This window comes from Pelodiscus sinensis, chromosome 4 (genome assembly GCF_052426305.1).
Source record: "Pelodiscus sinensis isolate ZL-2025 chromosome 4, ASM5242630v1, whole genome shotgun sequence".
Classification (NCBI taxonomy): Eukaryota; Metazoa; Chordata; order Testudines; family Trionychidae; genus Pelodiscus; species Pelodiscus sinensis.
In genome coordinates this window covers 13,725,664-13,752,853 of record NC_143055.1, presented here as the reverse complement: position 1 = coordinate 13,752,853, position 27,190 = coordinate 13,725,664, and the positions used below count along the sequence as shown (strand labels likewise).

Sequence of the window (27,190 nt, the reverse complement as noted above, 5' to 3'; positions counted from 1 at the left end):
GTATTAGGAATCTTCCTCGCATCTTCAACCATGAAGACCAATGCAGATAATTCATTTAGTTTCTCCACAATAGACTTATTGTCCTTGAGTGCTCCTTAGCATTTCTTTCATCCACTAACCCCATTGGTTAACACACTGCCTACTTGATATACGTGGGTTTTTTTTATCATATTTGAATTTTTGCCTAGCAGTTTTTCACATTCTTTTTGGCCTTCCTAATTATATTTTTGTACTTCATTAGACAAAGTTTATGCTCATTTCGGTTTTCCTCACTAGGATTTAACTTTTTAAACTATGCCTTTTTTTATCTCACTGCTTCTTTTACTTGGTTAAGCCATTATGGCAGTTATTTGGGTCTTCTAAATGTATATCCCCAAATTAAAAATATAGTAAGCTGAACGTCTATAATGGTGTCTTTAAAGGGATTTCACTTTTGGTACTGTACCTTTTAATTTGTTTTAACTAACCTAATTTGTGTGTCATTTTCCTTTCTGAAATTAAATGCCATAGGGTTGGACTGTTAGGGTGTTTTTCCTGTCACAGGGGTGTTTAAATTGAGTTGTATTCCAAGCAGTCCAGCTATATATTCACCTCTTTGACCAGATCCTTTACTTCACGTAGAACTAAATCAAGAATTACCCCTCCTCTTGTGGGTTCCAGAACCAGCCGCTCCAAGAACTTAGTGTCAAGGATTTGTCCTTTAAGGTGTTGAGAAACTTTCTCTCTGCATCCTGTCCTAAGGTGACATGTACCCAGTCAGTGTGGGGATAGTTGAAATCCCCCACTATTAAGGCTTTAAAAATTTTTTGTATAGCCTCTCTCTAATCTTAGCATTTCACAGTCACTATCACCATACTGCTGCATTTATATTATTAGAGCACAGAATTACTATCCATAGAGATTCTATTAAACAATTTGGTTCATTTAAGATATTTACTTCATTTGATTCTATGATTTTTCACATAATGCCAATCCCCCACCAGCACTCTGTCCTTCCATATATTTTGTACCCTGGTTATATTGTGTCCCATTGATTATCCTCATTCTGCCAAAGTTTCTGTGATGCCATTAGGGATGTTAAATTTCGATTAACTAATTGACTATTCGATTAGTCGATAAGAACTTCCACATTCTGCCTTCGAAACGTACAAGAGCCCCAGCAGAGGCTCTTGTACATTTCAAAGTTGGAACACACATGGAGCTCAGGGCCAGTGGAGAGTCCCTGTTGACCCCAGGCTCCGTGCAGCGTTACCGTTTTTAAGCAGTCTCCCTCCAACACCCTCTGCTCTTCGCCCTCCTTGTTGTCTCTTTGTAATAGAGGCAGCAAGTGGGAAAGCGACTAGTTGACTAGTGTGTCGACTATCCAATAAGCTTTTGCTTATCGAATAGTCGATGAGTTGCTTACATCCGTAATGCCTAATTCAATACGAGGCACTGTAGTTCACCCCTCTGGAAGAAGAAGGGGATACTTAAGTGGCAGCGGCGCAGGGAGCCTTGGGTCAGTTGCTCAGTGCAGCGCTGCCGCTTTGAGTGCTGCGGGGAGCTCCATGTCAGACTCCGTACGGCTTTTCCAAGTAACAGTTCCACATGGATCCCGGGATCAGCTGGGGACTCCCCATCTGACCCCGGGCTCGGCACAGCGCTGCCGCTTTGAAATGTACAAGAGTCTCCAGCAGGGTCTCTTGTTCATTTCAAAGCAGAAATGCCTGCATGGCGCTGGAGTCAGCGGGACTTCCCTCTGGCCCTGGGCTCCGCGCAGCATTTCTAACTTTGAAATGCAGAAAAGTCCCCACTGGGTGGAATGCATTCACTACTCGACTAGCAAATTAATCACTACTTATAATATCCCTAATTCTGGACAACAGATGTTTTTGTATGAGAGTTCTGGATTAGAGAGGTTCAACCTGTACTATGATCTGACTTGTAGAACTGTTGGATAATATTTGTAAAACACTTTGATCATGAAAAGTGTTCAGTAAAGAGTAAGTGATTGTATATTTAAAAATCATGGGGCATAACTCACTTTATGAATTTAAAGAGTAAATATAAATTTAGTTTAGTTTCAGAAATATATGGTACCTTTAGTATTATGTCTTTATTCAGTGGAATAAAAGCTTCCAGATGAGTTCTCAAAAGTGCTAACATGAATGTGTCTGAAATGCAAAAATCATTCTTGGATGTTCTGATCTCCAAAAAAGGACATAAAAATGCCATTTGTGACAGGGTACCCTAGTCACTAAGGTTGCTGCAGTGCTGGCAAGATTGCAAGCTTATATAAAGTAAATTAACAAGCTTATTTTGGGGATTACTGACACCTGGGGTTGTTGGTTCAGTAATTGGAAGGATATGGATATACAAATTTTGGGTAAGAACAGAATGCTATGGGGCTCAGAAGAATTTGGGAATGAGGAAAGGGAGAGGTTGGTGGAGTCTACCCTTTCTGTATGCTTTTTGAAATTGAAGATTTAAAAAGCATCTGTAGAAAAGGAAGGCAGTTATTCTGTTTTTATGGATAGGAGGCCAAAAGAGCAGGCTAGGCAATAGTACTCAAAGTTTATTAAGGGATGTCCAATCTTTGTTCAGAATATAGGGACAAAACACATACCAAATGAAAAAGGACAAAAAGGGGCAAGTAATATTTCTAAATATGCTTGATCTTGTCTTTCAGGTTTACAAATTTTTATTGGATAAGGCTGGTTTAGGATCCATGGTTTCTGTACGCTTTCTTGGTGAAGAGAAATGTGTGTTTCTTTCTAAAGACCGTTTGAAGCCTATTCAGGTAACCTTATTTGGAATATCTTGCTTATGATGGGAAGAGATGAAGCCTTGCTTTGTCTAGTGTTCCCTGCTGAAACATTAAATGAAAAATTTAAAGCATGTTCACATTGTTATAGCTCATGAAAATATATCCTTAATGCTGTGTGTTGTGTTGTGTTAAAAGTCTGCTCACGGTAGCTCATCATGAAGCCGTATAAGATGTATAGCAATAACATTAGGCTTCTAGCTTTTCAGGTTGATGACCCATTGGTAGGTCACAATGGTAAAATGGGAAGTTCTTTCCACCTGGCTTATGAACATTCCTTTCATTAGCACTAAAGGAGTTGCTTACATATATAGATAGAATAAAAACTATTTATAACTTAACTATGAAATAGAAATGTTTCATAGCAGTTTAGGGACAGGAACCAGCGAAGAATATATTTATTAGAAACTACAGGTGAATTTTTAATTAGAGCTGTGTGGAGAACAGTAATTCTGTCTTCTGGAGGAATTCAAACTTTGGTTTCATTCCAACTTGAAATTTCTGGTTTGTGAAAAATTTGCATCGGTAATTCTGTTTGCTGGGCTTATGGGAAGCAAAAACTCTAGAAGTGCAGGCTCCCAGCTGAGCTGGAGCTTCTGGATCCGGGTTCCCCTTCAGTTCTGAAAGTATAAGAGATTGGGAGCTAGGGCTTTTTGGGTCTTTATTCCCCGTCAGCCTGCCAAGCAAGCTGACAGAAACCTGTTTGGTTTCCTATCAGAGTTTTATCAAAGTCTTAATTGTTTCAGAAACATCTTGATATGAACCTTCATCCTCTGATGGAAAGCTGTTCTGTCAGAGAATTTCTGACCAGATATGCTTTTAATCTGGCAGAATGTACTTAAGTTGGCTTTTGTGCAGAACGTGGAATTTTTAATGTATAGGAACTGTATTTCAGACTTCTTCTTATTTATAGTAATTGAAGTTGCTGGGCTAATGCTGGCAGTATGATGAGTTAATTCAGCATCTGAATTAATGGAGATTTAGTTTGTAATAGGGATGTAAGCGGCTAGTCAGGTAATCGATTTTCCAATAAGTTTGTGCTTATCAAGTAGTCGAGTGACTACTCGATTAGTTGCTTCCCTACCCCGCTTTGCTGCCCCTATCAGATGCAGGAGGAGCAGGAGCCGGTCCTGGGGGGAGAGCTGTCTTAAAAGCCGGTCCCCCTTTCCCGCCCCCCAGCATTCTCTCAGTAATGGGGCGGGCGGGACGGGCAAGGGAGGCAGAGGTGCAGTGGAGGACTGGGGGCAAGCTGGGACAGCTAATTCCCAGCTCACACCTGGTCCCCAGCTGTGTCTCTGCCTTTTAAATGTAGTAAGAGCTAGGTGACCTAAACCCCATGGCTCTGCAGTTCTCTCTCCCCATCAGCTAATCAAGCAGTCAATAGAAATTCCATCGACTACTTGATTAGTTGATTAAATGAAATTTAACATTCCTGATTGGTAAAAATATCTGGTTATTTGGTGTCTGGTTACTTCTGGATTGCCAGACGATAATAAATCCCCATTATACTTTGAGGCTGTCTACATTGGCACCCTTTTCTGGAAAAGGGATGCTAATGAGAAGTCGGAATTGCAAATGCCACGGGGGATTTAAATATCCCCTGCGGCATTTGCATGAACATGGCTGCCGCTTTTTTCTGGTTCGGGGCTTTGCTGGAGAAAAGCGCCAATCTAGATGGGATCTTTCGGAAAATAAAGCCTTTTCCGGAAGATCCCTTATTCCTCTTAAAATCAGGAATAAGGGATCTTCCGGAAAAGGCTTTATTTTCCGAAAGATCCCGTCTAGATTGGCGCTTTTCTTTGGCAAAGCCCCGAACCGGAAAAAAGCGGCAGCCATGTTCATGCAAATGCCGCAGGGGATATTTAAATCCCCCGCAGCATTTGCAATTCCGACTTGTCTCATTGGCACCTTTTTCCGGAAAAGGGATGCTAATGTAGACACAGCCTGAATATAGCTGTAAAGTAACAATAATCTGTTAACATTTAGTACTCTAGGCCTTCTTGATCTTTATTGCGGGTACCATGACCTCCCTGTTTCACTCTTGTTTGGTTTTTTGCATTTTGTTTCAGATAAGATTGTAAAATATTTGGGGGTGGAAATCCTCTCCATGTTCTGTACAGCCTTAGCATAATGGAGAATTGATCCTCACTTAAGCCATTTTAAATATTTTCTGTTCTTTCTGCACAAATGATAAACCAAGTTCTTAAATACAGCACAACTATCTGATTCATATGAAGCTTCACAGTAAAATGTCTTGCTCTTGAACATTCTTCTGTTTCCAAATCATTTTTTAAAATTAATCATTTTAGTGTTCTTAGCAACTATTTACATTAAATGCTTTCATCTTAATAGGATATGGATAGTCTGAGACACTCTTTTACGGATGATGAGAAAGTTAATGAAGAAATTCAAGCTTTGATTATGAAACATCGAGATGAAAGCCACTTGCTACAAGGTTCGAGAATACCATCTGGTGGAAGGATATGGGAGGTCACTGCGCTGGTGGTATTTAGAGTATCTATCACCTGTTAGCAAAAGTCCCTTTTTAATTTTGGGGGGTTTTTTCCCCTCCCCACTAGTTTTTTTCCTTGCATAGAAGAATCTTGTGTAGTCTTCTGGTCTCATTATCTCTCCCAAAACAGTTTTTAAATTTGCTATCTACCATCTGTAATGAAATGCTTCCAAATGAGCAGAATTAGAAATTAGGACTCTTAAAAAGTGGCTGGCTAAAGTCAGGCTTCTAAAAAGTCATCTTATTTTTGGCAGTGTGGAGCACTCAGCAATTCCCATTGAATTCAGTAGGAGTTGTTGATTGCATAGTACTTCTGAAAATCGGATGACTTTTTAGATGCCTGACTTTAGCCAGCTACTTTCCTTTTTTAAAGGAAATTCTTAACCTATACTATCTTCTGTAGCTCAATAGAAAAGGTTCGGAGATTTATTAGGGACTTCTGTTTTAAGTTAAAATTGTATTATAGTGTAGCTTGCCAACCCTAATCTCCTATTTTTTGGCCTCTTTCTTAAACAAAAAAAAATTTTTTGTCCAGTGTAATTTACGTTTTGAGTAGGACATCAGTATAGTGGAGTAAGTACCATGGCTGCTCTTGAAAGAGTGGCAATAGAAGTGGGGAAGAATTCTATAAATCAGATCTATAGAGCTCAATCTCCAGGTCCAGCTGAGCTGCGTTTGCCTCCCTCACCCCCCCCCCCCTTTTTTTTTAAATGCCTGAATTCTGAGGTTGGTATGACCTCTCTGTGTATGTTATAGCAGCAGAACTTCAGTAAGTCGTTCCAGAAAATGGAAAAACCAGATTGTGGAGGTGTTCTGGCCTTACTTTTTCCTAGCCATGCTAGTTCCCTGTGTCAGAGGCCAAGACCGGCGGGGGGAGGGGAGGAATGGAGGGTGGCGAGAGAGGGAGGCATATGGAAACTACAGTGTTGTTTTGCCTGTTTTCCAGTTCTATTCACATGTTTTCTGGTGTATAGCACTACTGGTTAGTGTTGATATGTGCTTATGTCATGAAAGTTATCACAGTGTGTTTGCCCTCATGTTCCCACTCTAAAGCATGTCTCTCTTTTTTTTTTTTTTTTTTTTTTTTTTTTTTTTTTTAAAGGTGGTAAGAATGTAATTGGTTCAAAAATAAGAATTTATAGCTTGGATCCTTCTACCCAGTGGTTCACAGCAACTGTTGTAAATGGTAATCTAGCTACCAGGACTCTGGAAGTCAACTGTCAGGAGGTAAAAAAGCAACTAATGCACTATGAGTAGATTAAAAAGAATTAAAACACCTGGAAAAGGATAGAATTACATAATAGAGTTAACCAGCTGGAATAATACCTTGTATCTTGTCATGTTTAATTCCAGTGGGACCTAAAGTACTTTATCCTATATGCACAGTCACTGATTGAGCATAGAAGGATCTCTAATGGTTGGTTCACTGTAGTGGGAGAGCATAGGTTTGGGATTTTCTCTTTTGGCCAAACAACTGGGGAAGCCCTTTTTCTATTATCTCTGCTATCTCTACAGCATTTGTAGCACTATGTCTTGGAAGCTGCCTTCTAATGAAGGATTGAGTCATCCTTGTTAAGATTTTAATTTGAAGTTCCACAGAGGCTAGGGTTTTCTGACCAGAAGCTTACTCCATTGATCCATAGTTAAAAGTATCATACTTGTGTCTTTTTGTTTTTTAAAACTGCTATGTCTCCTTTGAGTTTGAGAGATAGTGAGCATTTAATCTAAAACTTACCCAAATTAAGTCTATTTTTTAAAAAACCCTCAATTTTTCCCCTTAAGATTCCAGCTTTGAAAACTCTCGATCCAGAATTGATTCATGTTGAAATAATACATGACAGTCATGAAAAGTGTGGTAAGACATTTTATTTATTGGCTTTTTATTGTTTGAAGTAATTTTCAATGTTGGAAACATACTAATTAAATCACTTTCAATGTTTTAGGCAAATCTAAGAGAAATGGGGGGTTTAAAAGAAAATCCTCTGATGATAAAGGGAATGTTGATGCCAAACATACCAAATCCTGCTCTGAGGTAACTATGGCTTACTTTCAGTTTTCTAGTAGCTCAGTCGCAAATATTAAGGGAAATGGTATTTGACTTCAGTGTACTGACCCACTATTCTGTGTCTACACTTAGAACTGTGTATTAGCACAGCTGCCATGGTGCAGCTGTGCCAATGTAGTGCTTCAGTTTAGACACTATAGCATCAGAAGGGATGCTTCTGTCACTGTAGGTGATGCACCTCTCTGAGAAGCAGTAGCTAGGTTGACAAAAGAATTCTTCCGTAGTCCTACAGTTCTCTCTACTGAGGCTTAAGTTGACTTGACACACTAAGTTTTTCAGACTAGACTAGTACCTAAACCATTTTTTTCTCCTTTCTCTCTCCTGTACTAGTCCAGTTGTGGGTATAGTTCTCTCTCTCTTAGGAAAACATAGAACAGTATGATTTGAGTCTTTGGGTGAAGTCTCTTTCTCATTTGTAAAAGGAGTTTGTCTGCTCCCAATTTTGTGCATGTTCTCCCCTCCCACCCATCACCCTCCAACAACCACCTGTGGCTGTGTCCCCCCTCCCCCCGCCACGTGTGCAGACTTTTCTTGCTGGCAGTATAGAGAGAGTTAAAGATCAAGGTTTTTCTCTACCTTTAAAAAAATCTAGGAAAAGAAAAACATTCAGTGGTATCTTTTAACCTGTAACTTGCGTGCCTTTTGTTTTTGTTACCCAACAAGAGTGCACCAGTTTACACAGATACTGTATGTTACACCTCAAATCTTCTTATGGGGGAGCTTCTACTCTACAGAAGTATCCATATGTTTGGATTGGGGTGAAGAATAATACACGCTAATAAAATTACCTATACGACTTAAATTCTTGGGGAATTTTTGTACCAGTCTAGGTTTCTGGAAGAGTTCTGAAAGTTGTAAACTTTGATAGTTCTTAATTGCTTTAGAAGAAAATCTGCTGACTGTTATCTGAAATACTTGACTTTTATAGTCTCTTCTAGAAGTTTAATCTAACTTATTAACATAGCTGTTTTGCTGAAATGCTTGTGTGCTGTGGGTTGGAAAGATGTAACATGATATACTTTTATAACAACAAAGGGAAGGAGCTCAAGCCAAAATAGAGAAAGGACACGTTAAAGAATGCATAGATGTATTAAATTCAGCAGAGCCTGGCAGAATACATCCTAGCCTACTTAAGGAACTAATTCAAGCAATATTGGCATCATTAGTGACTAGCTGAGACTCATGGAGGGTGTGTTTGGTCCTTAGGACTGGAGATGTGCAAACAATACCTGTATTTTAAAAGAGGACCAAAGAGGACAGTAAGGCTAATTTTGATACCTGGAAATATATTGGAACAACTTATTAAACAATAGGGTTATAAGGAATAGCCAGCATGAACATAAGAACACCAAGGGGTAGGAATTGTCCCTGGCCTGTTGTCAGACGCTGGAGATGGATGGCACGAGACACATCGCTTGATTATTGTCTTCAGTCCACCCCCTCTGGGGCACTTGGTGCTGGCCACTGTCGGTAGACCGGGTACTGGGCTAGATGGACCTTTGGTCTGACCCACTACGGCCATTCTTATGTAGCTATATTTAGAGAGTAAGTTATCAATAGTTTGAAATAGTTGAAATAGGAGGACTGTTAGTGGGGTCTCACATGGATCCGTCTTTGGGTCTATACTAGACAATATTTTCACTAATGACTTGGATAATGGAGTGGAGAGTATATTTATAAAATCTACAGACAATATCAAGCTGGTAGGGCTGCAGGGACTTGGGGGTTAGGGAGAAACAAGATTAGAATTAAAAAAGATCTTGACAAATTGGAGAATTGTTCTGAAATCAACAATTGAGATTCAATAAAGACAAGTACAAAGTAATTCACTTGTGGATTTCATTTTTCCTTCCTAACTGTAAAATGGGGAATACAGGGGGCCCCCATTATAAGTCCAGGTTACGTTCCTAAATTATGCAATGTATATTGAAATAACTTATAAAGGGGAATTAATACCTAGAAGAAATAATGTAGCTTGAGATACGTTGCTCACACATCCCCTTTACCCTCTCCTCCCCTTGAGCCAGGCACCCTCCTCCCCCCTTCCTCCCATCCGACCTCTAAACCTAATGCCTGGGTCCAGGAGTGGCTGCTGCTACTGCCTTGTGCTGCTCCCTCCAGTCGCTGGGGCGTGTGCACTGAGAGGCCTGGTTGTGAGAATGTGCTGGGGTGCTGTGTACAAAGCAGCCTGGCCATGAGGAGCACCAGCAGGAGCTGCATTTTTTTTTTTTTAATTAAACTCACCCAGCCTACATTGGCTTTTGGTCCCTTGAAAAACGATGTAAGTACGGATCTGTGTGATGTATAATGATTTTAGTTTCCTTAATTAATTGACGACATATGCGAAATGATGAATATTGAGGTGACTTATAATGAGGACCCCTTGTAACTGGTTAGATGGGGTACTGCTGAAAAGGATCTGGGGTTTATAGTGGATCACCAGTTGAACATGTGTTAATGTGGTGCAGTTGCAAGTACAGGCAGTCCCCGGGTTACGTACAAGATAGGGACTGTAGGTTTGTTCTTAAGTTGAATCTGTATGTAAGTCGGAACTGGCGTCCAGATTCAGACACTGCTGAAACTGACCGCCAGTTCTGACTTACATACAGAATCAACTTAAGAACCCCAGGCGTCCCCAAGTCAGCTGCTGCTGAAACTGATCAGCAGCTGATTCCAGGAAGCCCGGGGCAGAGCAACTCTGCCCGGGGCTTCCTGTAGTCAGCGCTGGTCAGTTTCAGCAGAAGCTGACTTGGGGACGCCTGGGGCAGAGCAGCTGGGGTGCTGCTGGGTTGCTCCAGTAGCGCCGCTCCTGGGTGCTACTGGACCAACCTAGCAGCACCCCATCTGCTCTGCCCCAGGGTCCTGATTCAGCCGCTGCTGAAACTGACCAGCAGCGGCTGAATCAGGACCTGGGGCAGAGCAGCTGGGGTGCTGCCGGGTTGGTCCAGTAGTGCCCAGAGCGGGCGCTGCAGGACCAATCGGCAGCGCCCCAGCTGCTCTGCCCCAGAGTCCAAAACAAAAGCCTGGTCTGCTGGGGGGGGGGGGGGAGCACACTAGCTGCGCCCCCCCTCCCCAGCAGACCAGGGACACGGGGAGCAGAGCCTCTGAGGCTTTGCTCTGGCAAAGCCTCAGAGGGAGGGACCCTGCCGCTGCTGCCGCTTCAATCTGGGTGCCTGTGGTCTGCTGGGGACCGTCCCCAGCAGACCACAGGCTCCCGGACTGAAGCCGCAGCCGCGGGGGGGTCCCGCGCCTCTGAGGCTTTGCCAGAGCAAAGCCTCAGAGGCGCGGGACCCCCCCGCGGCTGCGGCTTCAGTCCGGGAGCCTGTGGTCTGCTGGGGACGGTCCCCAGCAGACCACAGGCACCCAGATTGAAGCGGCAGCAGCGGCGGTTCCCCGCGCCTCTGAGGCTTTGCTCTGGCAAAGCCTCAGAAGCGCGGGAACCCGCCCGGTGCCCCTGGTCTGCTGGAGACGGTCTCCAGCAGACCAGGGGCACCGGAGCAGCTTACGAACGGGGCTTTCTCGCCCCGACTTCCAGGGTGAGAGAGCCCCGTTCGTAAGTGCGGATCCGACGTAAGTCGGATCCGCGTAAGTCGGGGACTGCCTGTAAGGCTAATATAAATCTTAGATGTGGAAACAGTGTTTTATGACACAGGAAGTAATTTTTTCCTCTCATTTGGCACTGCTGAGGCCTTAGCTGGAGTACTGTGTTCTCTTTAGGAAAAATGTGGACAAATTGGAAGAGAGACCTGAGGAGAGCAATACAAACTATAAAAGGTTTAGCAATTCTGCCCAACGAGAAAAGATTTAACAAAACACAAAAACCTGTTTAAGCTTGAGAAAAGAGACTGGGGGTAGGGGAAGTCTGACAGGTCTTCAGATACGTGAAAGGCTCTTATAAAGAGAATTGATATTAATTTTTTTTTTCATGGTCATTGCAGGCAGGACAAGGAGTAATGGCCTTTATTCACATGCAAGGGAGATTTAGGTTGGATATTGAAATTTTTCTAAATACAAGGATAGCTGAACTCTGGAATTTGCTTCCAAAGGAAGCCATCATTGGAAGTTTTTCAGAACGCATTGGACAAACATAGTTTAGGTTTATTTGAGGCTGCTTCAGTGCAGGGTGCTGGACTTGACTTATTGCAGCTCTTTTTATGATTCTGTAACAATCACTTTTCAGGAAATTAATCTTAATAGATTACAAAAGGTTCCTTTACTTTTTTCCACTCTGAACTGCAAGAATGGTTTTAAAAGTTTGGAGTTTTGGAATGTGGACAGATAACACTTAAGCACACATTGGAAAAAGTAATTTTTTTTTTCTCCATTGATTTTTTTCAGGCATTACACAGTCTGAGTCACGTGCAGTCAGTACCAACAGTGTTTGGTGAAACATTGCTAGGGTGTACACCTGCAACTCCTACTAGCAAAGACCTCAGGCACCAGGGCATGCCTCAGCCAGCTAATTTACCTCCTAATCTTGGTGCAAAAACTCCTCAGTGGTAAGTGGGGACTTTTTTTATTTAGTCTGGGGGAAGGAGGGGATTATACAAGAATAAAAAATTACTTGATACAAAGTAGACTTAGTTAAGGATTGTTTTAAAGAAATCATGGTAACTAAGTGTCTCCTCCCTCTTCTCCTCCACCCCCACTGTTCATGGGTGAGAAATATTTGACTGGTTTTTCGCAATTGCATAAGAATGTAAGTACAGCCATACTGGTTCAGACCAAAGGGCCATCCAACACGGTATCATGTCTTCTGACAGTGGGCAATGCCAGATGTCCCAGGGGGTGTGAACAGAACAGGTAATCATTAAACGATCCATTCCCCTGTTGTTCATTCCCAGCTTCATGCAAACAGACTGGGAATGCCATTGCTCCCCATTCTGGCTAACCCTTCTCTTGAAATTACCCTTACTCCTTATAAAATGAGGTTGAAGGATTTTCTTTCGAAATAACCGCGTCTAGACAGCATTTCTTTTTTCGAAACAGGGAATTTCAAAATAGCACTCGGATGTGATTATGCAAATGAAGCGAGGGAAATTCAAATCTGCGTTTCATTTGTAATTTCGCTCAGCTGCATGCATTCCTCTTTCAAAAGAGGAATGCAGTGTAGATGTACCCTAAGTTAGCATGGGATTAACAGGAACAGTAACTGTAATGTCTAAAACTCCCTTTGTGATCTGTAATGGATTCCCTCTTTATGGTCTGAAACTTTTCTGAATTCCTAATCTTAGTTCTGCTAGCTTCCATGATTAACTTCCTATTAAGCTTGAGAGATCTGGTGCATTTCAGTTATGATTTGAGTTTCTCTTTAGGTCTTTTTATTGCATATTGTACTTTTCAGCATCTGCAAGGAGAACTTACCAGAAGAACATCCTTCTTGTCTTAATACTGTGGATAAAATGTTAAAAGAAGATCTGATTGTCTTCCATAAATCAGAGTGTCTAGCTAAAGAACAAACTAAAAATCCTAATGATCAGAATGGTAACTATACCTCTTTGAAGACCTCAGGATCTCAATCATTGACTGACACATGCAATGAAAAAAAAAGTGTTTTGAAGAGTTTACATGAATCTTTTACCAAGTCAGTGATAAACTTCCCAAAGGAGCCTCTTCCTATAAAATCCACACAGCCTCTAGGCACTTCCAGAGTAACACCCACGTTTAATGGCACATCAGAACTGCAGAAAATCTTGGATTGTAAACCTTCAACATCAGAAGCTCCTGCTATCCTTTTCACTGGGCATGAGATTAAATTACAAAACAGTTATAACCAGAACAGTTGCAAGGGAACAGAGGCAGAAAATTCCTTTTCTGTGTGTTCCTCAGTTAGCGGAAACTCAAATAAGATTTCATATGAGAGAAATGAAAATGAAGGTGCTAACGCTGGGAGTACCAATAAAGTCTACAACAATGGCAAGTATATCTGGAACCTTTAATTCTCTTATATCATCTACTATATACTAGAGTTTGTGCATCTGTGAGTCTGTTTGTTCAAGAACTCTTCCTAAGTGGTAAGAGCTAGGACCACCAAATTTGGTATGCAGCTTCCTCTTATAACTTAAAGCAAAGTCAGGATTTGGTTGTGCAGGGACAATGGGATGAGCAAGGAATGTGATTTGTTTTGCATCAAAGGGAAAGGCTAGGGTATGATAGCAAAGACTGTTATGAATGACCACAGTGCGGCAGTAAGTGCCCCAGTCCAGGAAGCAGCCACTGGCCAGCAGCATAGCCTCTGTCGCCCCAGGCTGCCCCCCAAGGAGTAGCTACCCACTGTACCATACAGCCCTGAGAAGAAACTTGTGGGTGGGCTTGTCTGGTCTCCCCCTGTCCTGGGCTGGCTATGAGAAGAAGATGATGGGTAGTCTGTGCCACCACCCCCACTCTGGAAAGGAGTCAGAGCTGGTGGGTGAGCTACCTGGCCTCTGCTGCTCCAACCCAGGCAATGCTGGAAGTCTAATAGGATTTAAAGTTGCTTAGAAATTTTAGAAAACTATGATAATAGGATAAGGAATCTTCTGAAATAGCAGTCTTGATGTCTGAGTTAGTGAAACACCTAGATTTCATTTCTAGACTAGGCACCCAAGGAGTATGATGGGACTCCTAAAATTTTATACACAATTTTCAGATTATGTATACAGAGAAAGCCTTGGGAAAAGATATTTAAGGGCTTGGTAGGATTAGATATGCATGTCATAAGGGAAAAGAATACTTGAAAATAAGTTTATGCTTTGTGATAAGCAACCAACTCCAAAATATGTTAGTTAACTTGAGGTATAGGGTGAACATTTTTAATAACTTAGCAAAAGTGAATGTAGTTTTAACAGATACATAGGGTAAGCAAAGTTGAAGTTATTTATTCTGCTCTATTTCTTTTCCTGCAGTAATTGTTCATAAGTCAGTTTTGGCAGATGCTTGTAAAATCAAGAAGCTGCAGCAAAGTGGTGAAGCTTTTGTGCAGGATGGTTCCTGCAATAACATTGCACCTCACCTACATAAGTGCAGGGAATGCCGCCTGGACAGCTACCGAAAAAACAAAGAGCAAAAAGACTCCACTGTCTTTTGCAGATTCTTTCACTTCAGGAGGTGAGAATATTTTGAAAGTATCTGGATGTTGATATTTCCAGCTGTACAAATGGATTTTATAATTCTGTGATCAGTTGGATCATAGGGGTCTCTTTGGGGTTGACACTCAGTGTGCTGATCATACCAGAAAGACTGTCTTCCTACCTTCTGGGGCTCCCCACCACACAGTCCTGTTGTGCTAGAAGTTCTGGGCTCTTCCAGCCAAGGCACAGAGTTGGCGTTACCACCCCCCTGCATACCAACACAGACCCTGAACCAGCTCAGCTCTGGCAGGGTTCAGCTTATAAGGCTGATAGCAGCACCCAGGAATGCAACCCCAAAAAGGAACCAGAACCCCAAATAAATCTGCCTTACTCTGTGTAGAAGTTTAAAAACTTTGTGTAGAAGTTTAAAAACTGAGAAAACTCATAAGATCAGCCACCTTAATCCGTAAAAAAGAGAGAGGCTCAGTGGTTGCTACCGTCCCCCCAGTAACAATTATTTACACAGGGCTTGATAAGTATTTTTATTAAATACAAAAAGTAGGATTTAAGTGATGGCAAGTGTTAACAGATGGATCAAAGTAAAATTACCAAGCCAAAATAAAATGTTTCAGCTAATACTAACACACTAAAACTTGTCACATGCAAATTTTTGTTGTAATGATCTCTTTAACTGGCTAGGCAGCCTTCTATTTTGGGCCCAATCCTTTCCCCCTGTTCAAATCTTATGTTTCCAGCAGGCATCTTGAGTGGTAAGTAGGGATGTGACTGGTTAACCAGTAAGCATCACCCTTACTGAGCGATGCTTACTGGTTACAGTTAACTGGTGGCCTTCCCTCCATGTATGTGGCGAGGGTCTGGCCTGGCCAGAACTGCCCACTGTGCTGTGGGTGGGGAGGCACTCCAGCCTGGCCAGTGCAGCTCCCAGCCACCCCCATTTAAGCAGTTAACTGTTTAAACTTAATGCTTAACCAGTGAACTAACTGAACAGGATTTTACATCCTGAGTGGTAAGTGAGGAGGGAGCAGTCTCTTGGCGTTTGGCTATTCTCCTATGCTTTGGTTTTCCCCTTTATATTCCTCTTGCCCAAGGCAGGAATTTTTTGTTCAATTCAAACTTGTCTCATCTTGAGTGTAAGAGTACCAGATTCAAAATAGGTTCCAGCATCATGTGTCATGGTCACATGTCTTTGTAGGACCAACCACAGTTTGGGTTTACAGGAAAAACAAAACTATTCATAGATTGTTGACATTCTCACCAAGCCATTAAGTTCCTAAAGTATCAGCACATTTAGAATTAAAAACAGATTCACACTTCATATTTCTAACTTCACATACAAGAATGATACATGCACAAAAATAGGATATACAGATTTAACAGGTTACATCTTTTAAGACAGACTCAACAATGAAAGCAACAGAACACCATTAGCCATTACCTAAAGTTCCCAGCTAAAACCCATCCTATATATCAAGGATATACAACCTATCATAGATGATGATCCATCACTCTTAGACCTTGGGAGACAGACCATTCCTCCCTTACAAACTGTCCCCCAATCTGAGACACATACCACCAACTTCACACCCCATAATAGAAATGCTAATTCAGTAGTAACCTATTGCTGCAACAAACCTCATTGCCAGCTCTGTCCACACACTTACTCTAGTGACACTATCAGAGGACCTAACCACATCAGTTATACTATGGAAGCCTGATTCCCATGCACATCTTCTAACATAGTATATGCCATTATATGGCAATAATTCTTCTCTGCCATTTACATTGGACAAGCTGGACTATTTCTATGCAAAAGAATTGGATGGACACAAATCATACACTAAGAATGGCAATATACAAAAACTTTAACCTCCCTGGACACACAGTTTTGGACTTGTAATTGCTATTCTCAGCCCCCCCCTCTTCCCCCAAAAAATAAAATTCAAAACCAGACTGCAACAGGAAACTGCTGAGCTGGAATTCATGTGCAAATTTGGCTTCTTAAACTAAGGTTTACATTAAGACATTGAATGGTTTTCACATTACAATAGGTTATTTCCTAATGGGGTACTCTGACCTCATCACTATTTGAGATGAACCATATCCACTCTGATTTAATTAGTACTTACATCACACTGCTGCCTTCATCAGATGCTGAAGAAGAAAAAAAGGATAAAGTGAGTTGTAGCTCACAAAAGCTTATGTTCTAATACCTTAGTAAATTCATTAATCTTTAAAGTGCCACCAGACTCCTTGTTTTTTTGCTAAAACAGACTAACACAGCTATCTCTCAAACTTTTTCTGTTTTGCATAAAGTGTCTTTGAGGCTATGTCTAGGCTATGGGGTTTTTCCGGAACACCAGGGTATTCTGGAAAATACTGGGGTATTCTGGAAAAACTCTGCTGTGTCCAGGGAACACATCTGCTCTTCCGACATTTTTTTTTGGCCAAAGAGCAGACATGCTCTATTATGACATGTTTATACAGCTTGAACTCCATTGTAAGCTTTGCTCCCAATTCTTGCTATCTGTGGAAAAGCAGTCACCAGCTCAATAGATTTTAATAGAAGTTTATTGATTTAGTGTATTAATTTCTTATTTAAATGGCTTAAATGATTATAGTAAGCTTAGGCCTTATCTGAATTTAATACAAAAATATATTTTTAAACAGGTTTATTTTTTTTAAACTTGTGATAACTGAAATTAAATAAATTCAGTTTATATACAAGTATTTTAGTTCACTCCAAACAAATCATCTACACTGTATCAGGCTGATTGTGGTGTTATAGCACTCTAGTTTGCTTTACTGGAATTTCTGTAACAGCTTAAGGCTTAAAAAATGAAGTTTTCCATGAAATATTAAACAATGAGTACTGCATTTCATGGTCTATATTTTGATATTAAATTCAAATTACTTTATGCTTGTAATGCACTTAGAGTTTTTAATGATTGTCAATATTAACCACATGCACATAGCAGCATCATAAAAATTGGCATATGTGGGTGGAATGAAAAGACTTTTGGCACCAAAGGATGTGTGTTCGTTTGGGATTGTGGGATAAACACTAACTTCTGGATATTTCTGCTAAAATAACTAGGAGTTGAAAATCAAAATGTTAGTTTCAATTCCAGCATCCATTTGAAATGATGGGACAGTTCACATTTCTCAGTTATGTCAGGTCAGACTTGGAAAAACTCTTTGATTTAAGCCTTGAAAGTGTTTTGGAAATGTAAAGGCTTGTCTGTTCTTAAAGCTAGATCAGTACTGCTGTGATCAGTGAAGCAGTATTGATTAGTGGGTCTGTTAAGTCAATGGTAGCATACTTTCCCTTGCACTCCTGTGTTCAAGCTCTCCAGGAAGGGTAAGGTAAATTGGCAGGAGAGCCTCTCCAGTTGACACGGTGCAATGTAGACGCCACTGTATATATAACTTATGTGACTGAAGTAACATAGTTTAGTTCGACTTACAGATCTAAGGTAATCCAGCCTGAAGTAAAACTAAATGGTTCCACTGTGTGGCGTACTTTTCTCCAAAGCCTGATCCACAGAGGTTGAGTCTGTTACAGTTGCCTGCTTGGGAGCCTGGTTCTTTATTTCAAGCTGTAGAGATTCATGCTTTCAGTTCCAGAGCAGACTTGTTCAGTACCCTGGAAGTATCTGCCCTTAAATAGGATTGTCAGGGACTAGAGAAATTATTTTGAATGGACATCTTAAATTTTGGAACATATCTGTGAAGAAAGGTGTAGATTATTCTGCAGAAATGCAGATTATGCAAGGTCCCTGAACATATCCCCTCCTTTTTCAAATCTTAATAGATCTCTCTCCTTCCGTGAAATCTGTCTCATTCCTTATGATTTAGACTTACCTGTTCCTACTAGTCTTGTTTTTCTTATGTTAAACTTTATGGGACATAGACCATATCATTCTTTTGTTGCATAAGGTGACAGAGATGCTCTTAATATCCTGGCTAAAACTTTCTTTAACACTTTTTTGCAGCATATTGAACTTCTGTTGGCTGTTACCTTTCCACCTCAGAAGCAGTTATTTTTCACTAAGATAGCGTTTGTAAAGGAGTCCTATTAATGAATATTTTTAAGATGTGGCTTGTAAAGTGGTTTGGTTTTTTTTTCCTGCGTAAATCTGAATAGAAAACCGTCTGGAAAGTAGATGTTGTTTTATCTAATGACCTGCTTTCCAATTTAAGGTATTCAGTTTCCTGCTGTCCTAAGGTTTGAATGAAGTTTGAGCAACACACCACTCATACAATGAAATATCTTTCCTATAGCCCTGAAATGAAAGTCTCATATTGCAAATGAATTTAAGATTCTCACTAATTGGATTCTTTAGATACACTGGTTTGAGCACAACAAAAACTGAATTTTTCTCAATGAACTGAGTTTAATCATGATTAATTGACATAGAGGATACAATTTATCCTGATCTATACTAACCATTGGATCATATTCACCATTCTCAATTATCCCATTAACTTCATGTATGGATGTATGTCAGTATCCGGGTAATAGACTAGAACAGGTGGAAATGAGCTATTAGAGAATATTTGCATTTTTTTCTTCTTCCCATCCCCTCTCTTGACAGGCTGCGGTTCAATAGACATGGATTGCTGCGTGAAGAAGGCTTTTTAACCCCAGACAAGTATGATTCTGAGGCTATCAGCTTGTGGCTGCCTTTAGCAAAAAATGTTGTAGGACTAGATCTAGACACTGCAAAGTATATTCTAGCCAACATCGGAGACCACTTCTGCCGGCTGGTGATATCTGAAAAAGAGGTCATGTCCACAGTAGAACCACACAGTAAGAGCAGCTCTTCTGAATATAAAATTTAGAGCTTTTCACTCAACTTTTTAAAATAGATCTTTATAGTTTTTTCTCCATCGTGCAAATTGATTGCATGCCTTTGGTGTTGCCATTTAAAATCTTTATTAAATGTGCATTTTGATTCTTGCTGGTGGGAAGTAGTAATATGTCTAAACTTATGGATGTGAATGTTAAGCAAGGTCTGTACTCTTGGACCGTAATCAGGATCCAGCTGTGGTAGTTTTCAATAGTGCATGTGTCTCATACTCTGAATTGGTCTCACCTCTTCTCCGTTTCCAGAAAAAAACTTAGTGCAATTCTGTGGAAAGCAATGATGTAATAATGGTACTTTTTCTATGCTACGCATCTGCTACCTTTGTATAGTCAGAGCTATGAACTTAGGGACAAAATAGTTTTATTGCTTTCTGTTCTTGGTAGCAGTAGGGGGCTAACAAGTTGAGTGATATGGCTTCTAGTTTTGTGTATCAAGGATCTGATCTTGCTTCCATTTGAGGTTGATGATAGAACTCTCATTGTCTTCAGTAATGAAAAATTGATTCCCAATGAATTATTTAAGTTTTGCACCTTTTGAAACCAGTGGACTTCAATGGGTCTTGCTGAAAGGATAATTAGTTTGCAGAACCTTTACTGGTGCAGATGTGCACATGGGAAAGAACTTGGTTCAAATTTCTGAGACCATGCTGAGATTACAGGGTTAACCGCTTAAAAACCCCTATTCTTATTTTACCTTAAATTAAGCACACTTTTAAATACAAACCATGAAAAGATAACAAACATGGAACCTTGACATTTTTACAGTTTTAAGATATCGTTTTCCTGTAACTGTGATTGTATTGCAAGAGGTGCACGATAGATTAAAGGGAATGTCTGTGGTGTTTCTTTGTGGTGGGGTGTGTGTGTGTGTGTGTGTGTGTGTGTGTGTGTGTGTGTGTGTATACACGTGAGCACAGGCAAGACAGTAGAATATCCATATGATTATTGTGCACCTTTGACAGCCTTGTTTCCCCTCTGTCCACTAATCAGTCTTCCCAGGATTTTTTTTCTTGCATTTGAAACCTTGAATATAGTCAAACCTGTCTCTGAAATGTTTTCTCCAAATTTGGAATTTTTCCTTTTAAAAATCTCCCTGAGATGGGGCAAGATTAATTCTTGAGCCAATGGGTTATATTTTATGCCTAAAGTAATTTTCAAGTACATTAATCAAAACCTATAGGGCTGCAAGTTAACTCTTTAACTTTGACTAGTCTGTCAATTACCACAGGACAAGTAGCCTGGAAACGTGCAGTTCGAGGAGTTCGAGAAATGTGTGATGTCTGTGACACCACAATCTTCAACCTTCACTGGGTTTGCCCCAAGTGTGGCTTTGGAGTGTGTGTAGATTGTTACAGGATGAAAAAGAAAAGCATACATGAAGGTGAGAATGTATAGTGTCCCACTTTGTTAAAAATGACTGAACTATATTACATTAATGAATGGATAGGTTTATTGTAAAGCTCTTTTTATAAACTTGTAATCTGAAATTATTGAAGAACAAAAAAGTGTCTGTTTAGAGACTGATGAATGAACATGCTAACCAGTCATCTCAAATGATTGTTTCAGATGGTGCATCTGATACTTTCTCCTGGCTTAAATGTGTGAAGGGTCAGTTACATGAACCAGAGAACTTAATGCCTACGCAGATAATTCCTGGAAAAGGTATTCTGATTTACTACGAAGTATGCGAACAGTACCAAGTGTTCTGTTCACTCATATAGGGACTGATCCTATGTGTGATGAAGGAAAAAGATTCCACTGACCTCAGTGGAGGTTAGATTTGATCTAGAATGTTTCCTCATGGACTAGACTAAAATGATTTGAGTAATAAACTTGTCCAGCCAGTTTACCAAGAAACAGTGTGTGAAGACTAATTTTGCATTTTGTGTTGGTTTTCATTTATATAAAGTATTTAATTTTAAGGACAAAAATTTGGCTTATCTGAAAAAATTAAATCTAAGTAAACTGTGAGGTAAACTGATATGCAGGTTGAACCTTGCTATTCCAGCACACTCTCATCTGGCAACATCTGTGGTCTGGCATGATTTTAGTCAGCCGGATGTCCACTTATCCTGTGTGTGGCCAAGTTTCCTGCAATCTCATAAAGTTTTACAGCCACCAGTTCTTGGCTCTGTTCTGTACTGTTACTTAGCTCTACTTTACCACTAAATATCTTCTAAGAGTCCAGTAAGCAGTGGAAATGCTGGTAATACTGCTAGACAATATTGATCTACAATGGCAAATTCTCTGGTTTAGCATTGGTCAGGTCCCAAGGATGCTGGACTAGAGAGGTTCAACTTGTATCACCATTTTGGAAATGCTTTTTCTCTTAACTGTCTTTGAGCTACATAGTCTACACACATTGAACCATGATAGTCTATAGGTTTAATTTTGATAATACGAGCTCATTACTGATTCTTCTCATTTAGCTCTCTATGATGTTGGTGACACTGTTCACTCTGTAAGAGCAAAATGGGGAATAAAGGCCAATTGTCCTTGTGCGAATAAGCAGTTAAAGGCCCTGTCAAAACCAAATCTGAAGGAGGATCTAAAACAGGTATTGCCGCTGTCTTGCATTTTTTTATTTTCGCGCGCGCATGCATGCACACACATTGAGACTTGTTAAAGTGCTCAGTGTTGGCCTGATTCTGCTCCCATTGACGTCTCAAAGGTAACTGATTTCAGTGGATATGGACTTAGGCCAACAATAACCACCTCTGAAAACCCATTCAATGGATCTGTGTACTATTAATGTGTGCATATTCACTGGCTCAGCTTTCTTAAGTGTACTTGCAGAGTATTTAATTGAGACCTTATAAACACCTAAACAAGTGTTTGGCTGCTGAAAAGCACTGAGCAGTCTTCAGCTTGCGTTCACTGACTGCTAAAAGAAAAGGAGGATTGTACTGAAGAAAATATATTTTAAAGAAACTACTAGGCTATGTCTATACTGTGCCCGTTTTGTGCAAAAAAAATGCAAATGAGATGAAGCATGGAATATCGCCATGCCTCATTTGCATAATTAACAAGGCTTTGTTTTTGTGCAAGAGGCTTCTCTGCAAAAAGGAGCTGTCTACACAGCTCCTTTTTGCGCAAAACCCCCCTCTTGCTCAAGAGCTGTTCTTACTGGGGAAAAAAAATGCAGAAGGATGTCTCTTGCACAAGAGGGGGTTTTTGCACAATAATGGAGCCTGTTATGCAAATGAGGTGCGGCGATATTCCCATGCTTCACCTCATTTGCATATGTTTTTGCACGAGGCTATAGTGTAGACATAGCCCTAGACTGGAAGGCTAAGGGAATGTGATGGGTGGCATAAAGAGAACGAAAGAAATTCCTTGAGTCCTAGAGATTTACTGACAAAAGAACACAACACAGTAGGTTAAATCTAGAGAAAATAATAAATGCTTAATCTGCCTTAGACTCTATTACTGGAGTTTTAACAAGTATTTTAGACTATCTAGCTAACAAATGATTCTAAAGGGCTGTGATATGAGGAAATGGGGGTGGAGATAGGCTTATAAAAATAGTCATCTTATTACTAACAGAATTTACAAAGCTAGAGCCCTTTTTTTAATTACATTGAAATTAGACAAATTGTACAAAGCGCTCTGTTGGTGAGCTTTAAGCACTTAAAGGTACTTGGGAATAAATCAAATGCTTCTGTTGGCAACGCCTTTCTGAAAATTGAGTCATTTCCATGCAATTTATGACACATTTAAATGTCGTGTTTTTATTGCTAATTGGATTCATGGAAAAAAATTTCCCTCTGAAAATGATGGTTGGCAGTGGATTGAAAGTGGAAGTTTTGCACCCAGGTGAAATGGAAATATTTGAATTCAGTTAAGCAAAAATATTCATGATCTGAACAAGCACTGTTATTCCTCATGCTCACTTGCGTATCCTGGATTTTGAGCTGTGGAGTAACTACAAGAGTCAGGAGCCTCTTTAGTATGGGGACATTGCAGCTGGGTCTGGGCAGGGAAGTGCATAAGCTGGAGCCTGCTGGGAGCTGAGGATGGAACTGGAATAGAGTGGCAAAGTGATCCTTTAAAGCAGAGGCCCTACTTGGGAGCAGAACTGAACTGATGTCTAGCAGATGGATCAGTTGAACACTGCTCTAGGGTGTCAATAACAGATGTAAAGAAAGAATGTCAAGTAAAAGGGAGATGACAAATTATCTGGTGGCTAAGTTACTAACCCAGGACTTGACGAGCAGGGCTGAATTCTCTGTTCTCCATAGTCTTCCTCTGTAACTTTGGGCAAACTACTTAAGTATCTTTAGGTTTAAGTCCTTCAACTTGTTTTGCAGAATTTAATCCCTGGAGAGAAATCTACCCTTCAGCATAATTTTATCCTAAACCCATTGGCCACTAGCTGTGATTCTTTGATAAAACCAACACTTGGAAGTAAATCAGTCTCTCCAGTAAATACTTCTCCTTCCTTAAGTTGGCTGGCTAATCTAACAAGTGGAAACGTGAATAAAGAAAATAAAGGTAAGTTTCATATGTAAAAAAAAAAAAACCTTTCACTGATACTAGCTAATTGTAAATGTACAATTTCAACATGTTTGTGGAATGGGTCGAGGTTATGGTGGCTAGCTACTAGCATAAAGTTTCATAAACCATCTAAAAAGACTTTTGTGTATTGTAGAACTGACTTTCTCACACTTAGAGATTAAGCATTTTAAAAAAATTACTGTTAAACACCTAAATGAAGCTTAAAATTAAGTCATTTAGGCATTTTTGGAAACTTCACCTGTGACACTGGATTTTTCAAAATTGCCTAAACACACTAGGTACCTAACTTGATTAGACACTCGTGTAAATCCACTCTGTAAACTGTACTACAGGTTAAACCTCTGTAGTCCAACATTCTGAGGATTTGACCAGTACTGAACCAGATAATTTGTCAAGCCACAGAAGGTCAATATTGTCTAGCAGCATTACCAACACTTTCACTGCTAAAGACTCTTAAGACATTTAGGGGTAAATCAGAGCTAAATAACAGAACAGAATAGTCAGAGCCAGGACTTGGTAGCTGTAAACAAACTTTATGGGACTGTGGGAAACTTGGCCACACCCATAAATGGACATCCGGATAAATAAAATCATGCCAGACAATGGATGTTGTTGGATTAGAGAGCGCTGGACTTAGGGAGGTTCAATCTGTACTCTGCAATAATATAGTAGAAGGAAGTATGAATATGTTTCTTTGAGGAAAATCTGAGGCATAAGTAAAAATGTGTCAGTTCAAGTATGGTGCCAGTTTTGGTGCTGTGTTTTGGGCAGAGAACAGATCCCCTTCCACTCTCCAGAAGGAAATGGAAGAGTCAGTGCCTAATGTCATAAAGCAGGGGTGGAGAACCTCTGGCCCGTGGGCCAAATCTGACATGCCAAACAATTTAATCCAGCCCTTGGGAGGGGATAGCTATGAAATGCTGAAGGGAGTCCCCAGGGGTTGCTTTAAAAACTTCCCCAGCCTCCCCTGCATCGTGGGTGGACATTTGTGGTGTATGCAGGAGACCTGGCTGGAGGGGAAGCTCCATGGGCTGGAGCTCCTTGGTGTTTCTGTGCATGGTACCCTCTCTCCCTCTTCCCCCGCCCCAGGCAGCTGCACAGAGGCTGGAACTATTAATGAGGTATTCAGGGACCGGGAAGGAAAGGGGAGGGGGAGATCCCTCCCCCTCTGGGGATGGAAGGCAAGCCCCCTTCCCTGCATGGGGGGAGGCCACAGCAAGGCCAGCTCCCCCCCCCCATCTCTTCCCTGTATAGGGTGGCCTCACACTGCCAGCAGTGCCCCCTTAACAGTTAAGAAGGCATTGGGGAATGGGGGGGGGATCCCTTGCAGGAGTGGGAGGGAAGGGAAACTCATCCCCTTCCCTGCATGGGGATGCCTTTAAGGAGGCAGGAGTGGCCACAGCTGGGCAAAGAAAAGCAAACTCAGCCATCACACTAAAATTCTAAATAATTAAAGAACATTACACCACGTTGGGGGGGGGGGAGGGGGTGCTTGTGTGTGTGCAGCCCCAGCTGATATCTCTGTGGATTATTTAGTGGCCCCCAACCCAAAAAAGGTTCCCCACCGCTGTCATGAAGCATCTACAACTGCAAGTCTTGAGAGTCGAATGCTCTTTTTACTATCTTCAGCCATTGACAACGGGCAAAATATTTCTTGACGCTGAATGTATTTACATTTCAGCCACAGTTTTGTTTGTATCAGTGTTTATAAATTTAAAACTACATAAAGGGGTAATGTCTCCTCCAAAAAGGAATAGCATTTTAATGAATATAGTTGAAATGTAGTATGACTCAAAGATGGTTTTAAACTGAATGTTGGTCATCTTCACAAGTATTTTTTTTAAATGTTTATAAAATTGTTCTTCAAACTCAAGAGTACACCTGCCTTGGTTCAGCTTCATTGGATTCCCCCCCTCTGCATTTTAGATAAACTCCTCACATCCACTTTAAAGAATGAAAACAAACCTCTTCAGACCCTCCCCAATTTCACTAAACCCACTACAGCCCTGCAAACGTTCAACAGTGCAATATTAACACCTGTGAGCAACAACAATACAGGCTTCTTGAGGAATCTGCTGAACTCTTCTGGAGGAAAGGTATACAACGACTTCTGCAATGTTTTCTTTTTCTTGCTGTGGTGTAAAAGCCCAACTCTACTGAAAAGGTATAGCAAATAGGAACCATTTCACCAAGAACGTGCTAAACATAACCATCAAAATATTTTGTTAGGGAAGGCACATTCATTGCCTAGCTTCCATCAGAGTCCTACATATGGAGGTATATAGTTATAGCCTACATGGAGTAGTGCCACAGTGGCATAATCTTGGCAAAACTGTAGCTCCTACATCTGGAAGTGTAGGCACCAGCGGGTGCTCTGGGAATGACGCACCCATGAGGAAAAATTAGTTGAGTCTAGAGCATCCACCAATACCAAGCTCTCCTCTTACACTGTGTGTGCCAGCAGCCACATTGCCTCCCAGTGCTTCCAGAGTGCCACAGACAACCCCAGCTAGAGTTTTAAAAGCTGCATTCTCCATCAGGTGTGTGTTTGGTTTTTTTTAGATGCCAGAATTGCAGATTGCTTCCCTCCTGATGTGAATTAAACCCAGTGTGTGACTAATTTTGAAATAATAGGGAAGTATTTAACCTGGGCTTCAGCAGTGCAATCTCACTGATTTCAGATCACTAACCATAAATATAATCCTAGCTGGGATCCATGCTCCATCTTCTTCAGTGGGTTTGCACAGATGTCTTTCTATATTATTTTAGTATAAAGCTGTATCAATGAAACAAACTATAAGGACAAGAATTTTATCCTTACATAATATGAATGTGAGCAAAAGTGAAAAGGGGTCATTTGTGGCAAAAATATCTAGTAGGAATGTTGGATTACTTAAGACCACTGGAGAACAGATGGCATCTTGACATATGACTGCAACAGAAGCATATTAACATCCACTTTCTCTTCTTCCTCTTCAATTCAGACAGAAAGTGGGCTCAAGAGCACTCCCAAAATCCTGGATGACATTTTTGCATCGTTGGTGCAATGTAGAACTCTCACAGATTTGCCTAAGAAACCTCAAGGATTAACTATAAAGCCTAGCATATTGGGCTTTGATACACCACACTATTGGCTATGTGATAACCGCTTGTTGTGTCTTCAAGATCCCAACAATGCAAGTAACTGGAATGTGTTCAGAGAATGCTGGAAGCAGGGACAGGTATTTTCCTCCATGTTTTGTTTACTGCATATTCACATTGTCCTTAGTGGGCTAATACTGCATATTCACATTGTCCTTAGTGGGCTAATACACACTATGTACCTTTTTATAATGGCCCTTTATTGCTGAGGTGT

At 40.7% G+C, this 27,190-nt stretch overlaps 1 protein-coding gene across 4 annotated transcripts in view; it reads left to right on the top strand.

Moving 5' to 3' along the window:
- KDM3A (lysine demethylase 3A) overlaps window positions 1–27,190 on the top strand; it is a 65,521-nt gene that overhangs the window by 13,125 nt on the left and 25,206 nt on the right. For 3 of the 4 annotated variants that reach the window (XM_006111621.5, XM_075930957.2, XM_075930956.2), the window contains 15 exons: window positions 2,669–2,779; window positions 5,156–5,258; window positions 6,418–6,542; window positions 7,098–7,170; window positions 7,259–7,347; window positions 11,719–11,879; window positions 12,725–13,296; window positions 14,265–14,466; window positions 19,046–19,260; window positions 20,546–20,698; window positions 20,884–20,979; window positions 21,747–21,874; window positions 23,628–23,811; window positions 25,762–25,931; window positions 26,820–27,056. In XM_006111621.5, coding sequence (XP_006111683.2) covers window positions 2,669–2,779; window positions 5,156–5,258; window positions 6,418–6,542; window positions 7,098–7,170; window positions 7,259–7,347; window positions 11,719–11,879; window positions 12,725–13,296; window positions 14,265–14,466; window positions 19,046–19,260; window positions 20,546–20,698; window positions 20,884–20,979; window positions 21,747–21,874; window positions 23,628–23,811; window positions 25,762–25,931; window positions 26,820–27,056 — 2,619 coding nt within the window. Of the gene's footprint in view, window positions 1–2,668; window positions 2,780–2,932; window positions 3,218–5,155; window positions 5,259–6,417; window positions 6,543–7,097; window positions 7,171–7,258; window positions 7,348–11,718; window positions 11,880–12,724; window positions 13,297–14,264; window positions 14,467–19,045; window positions 19,261–20,545; window positions 20,699–20,883; window positions 20,980–21,746; window positions 21,875–23,627; window positions 23,812–25,761; window positions 25,932–26,819; window positions 27,057–27,190 lie in introns of those variants that run through there. The other variant, XM_025185686.3, reaches the window with a different exon arrangement.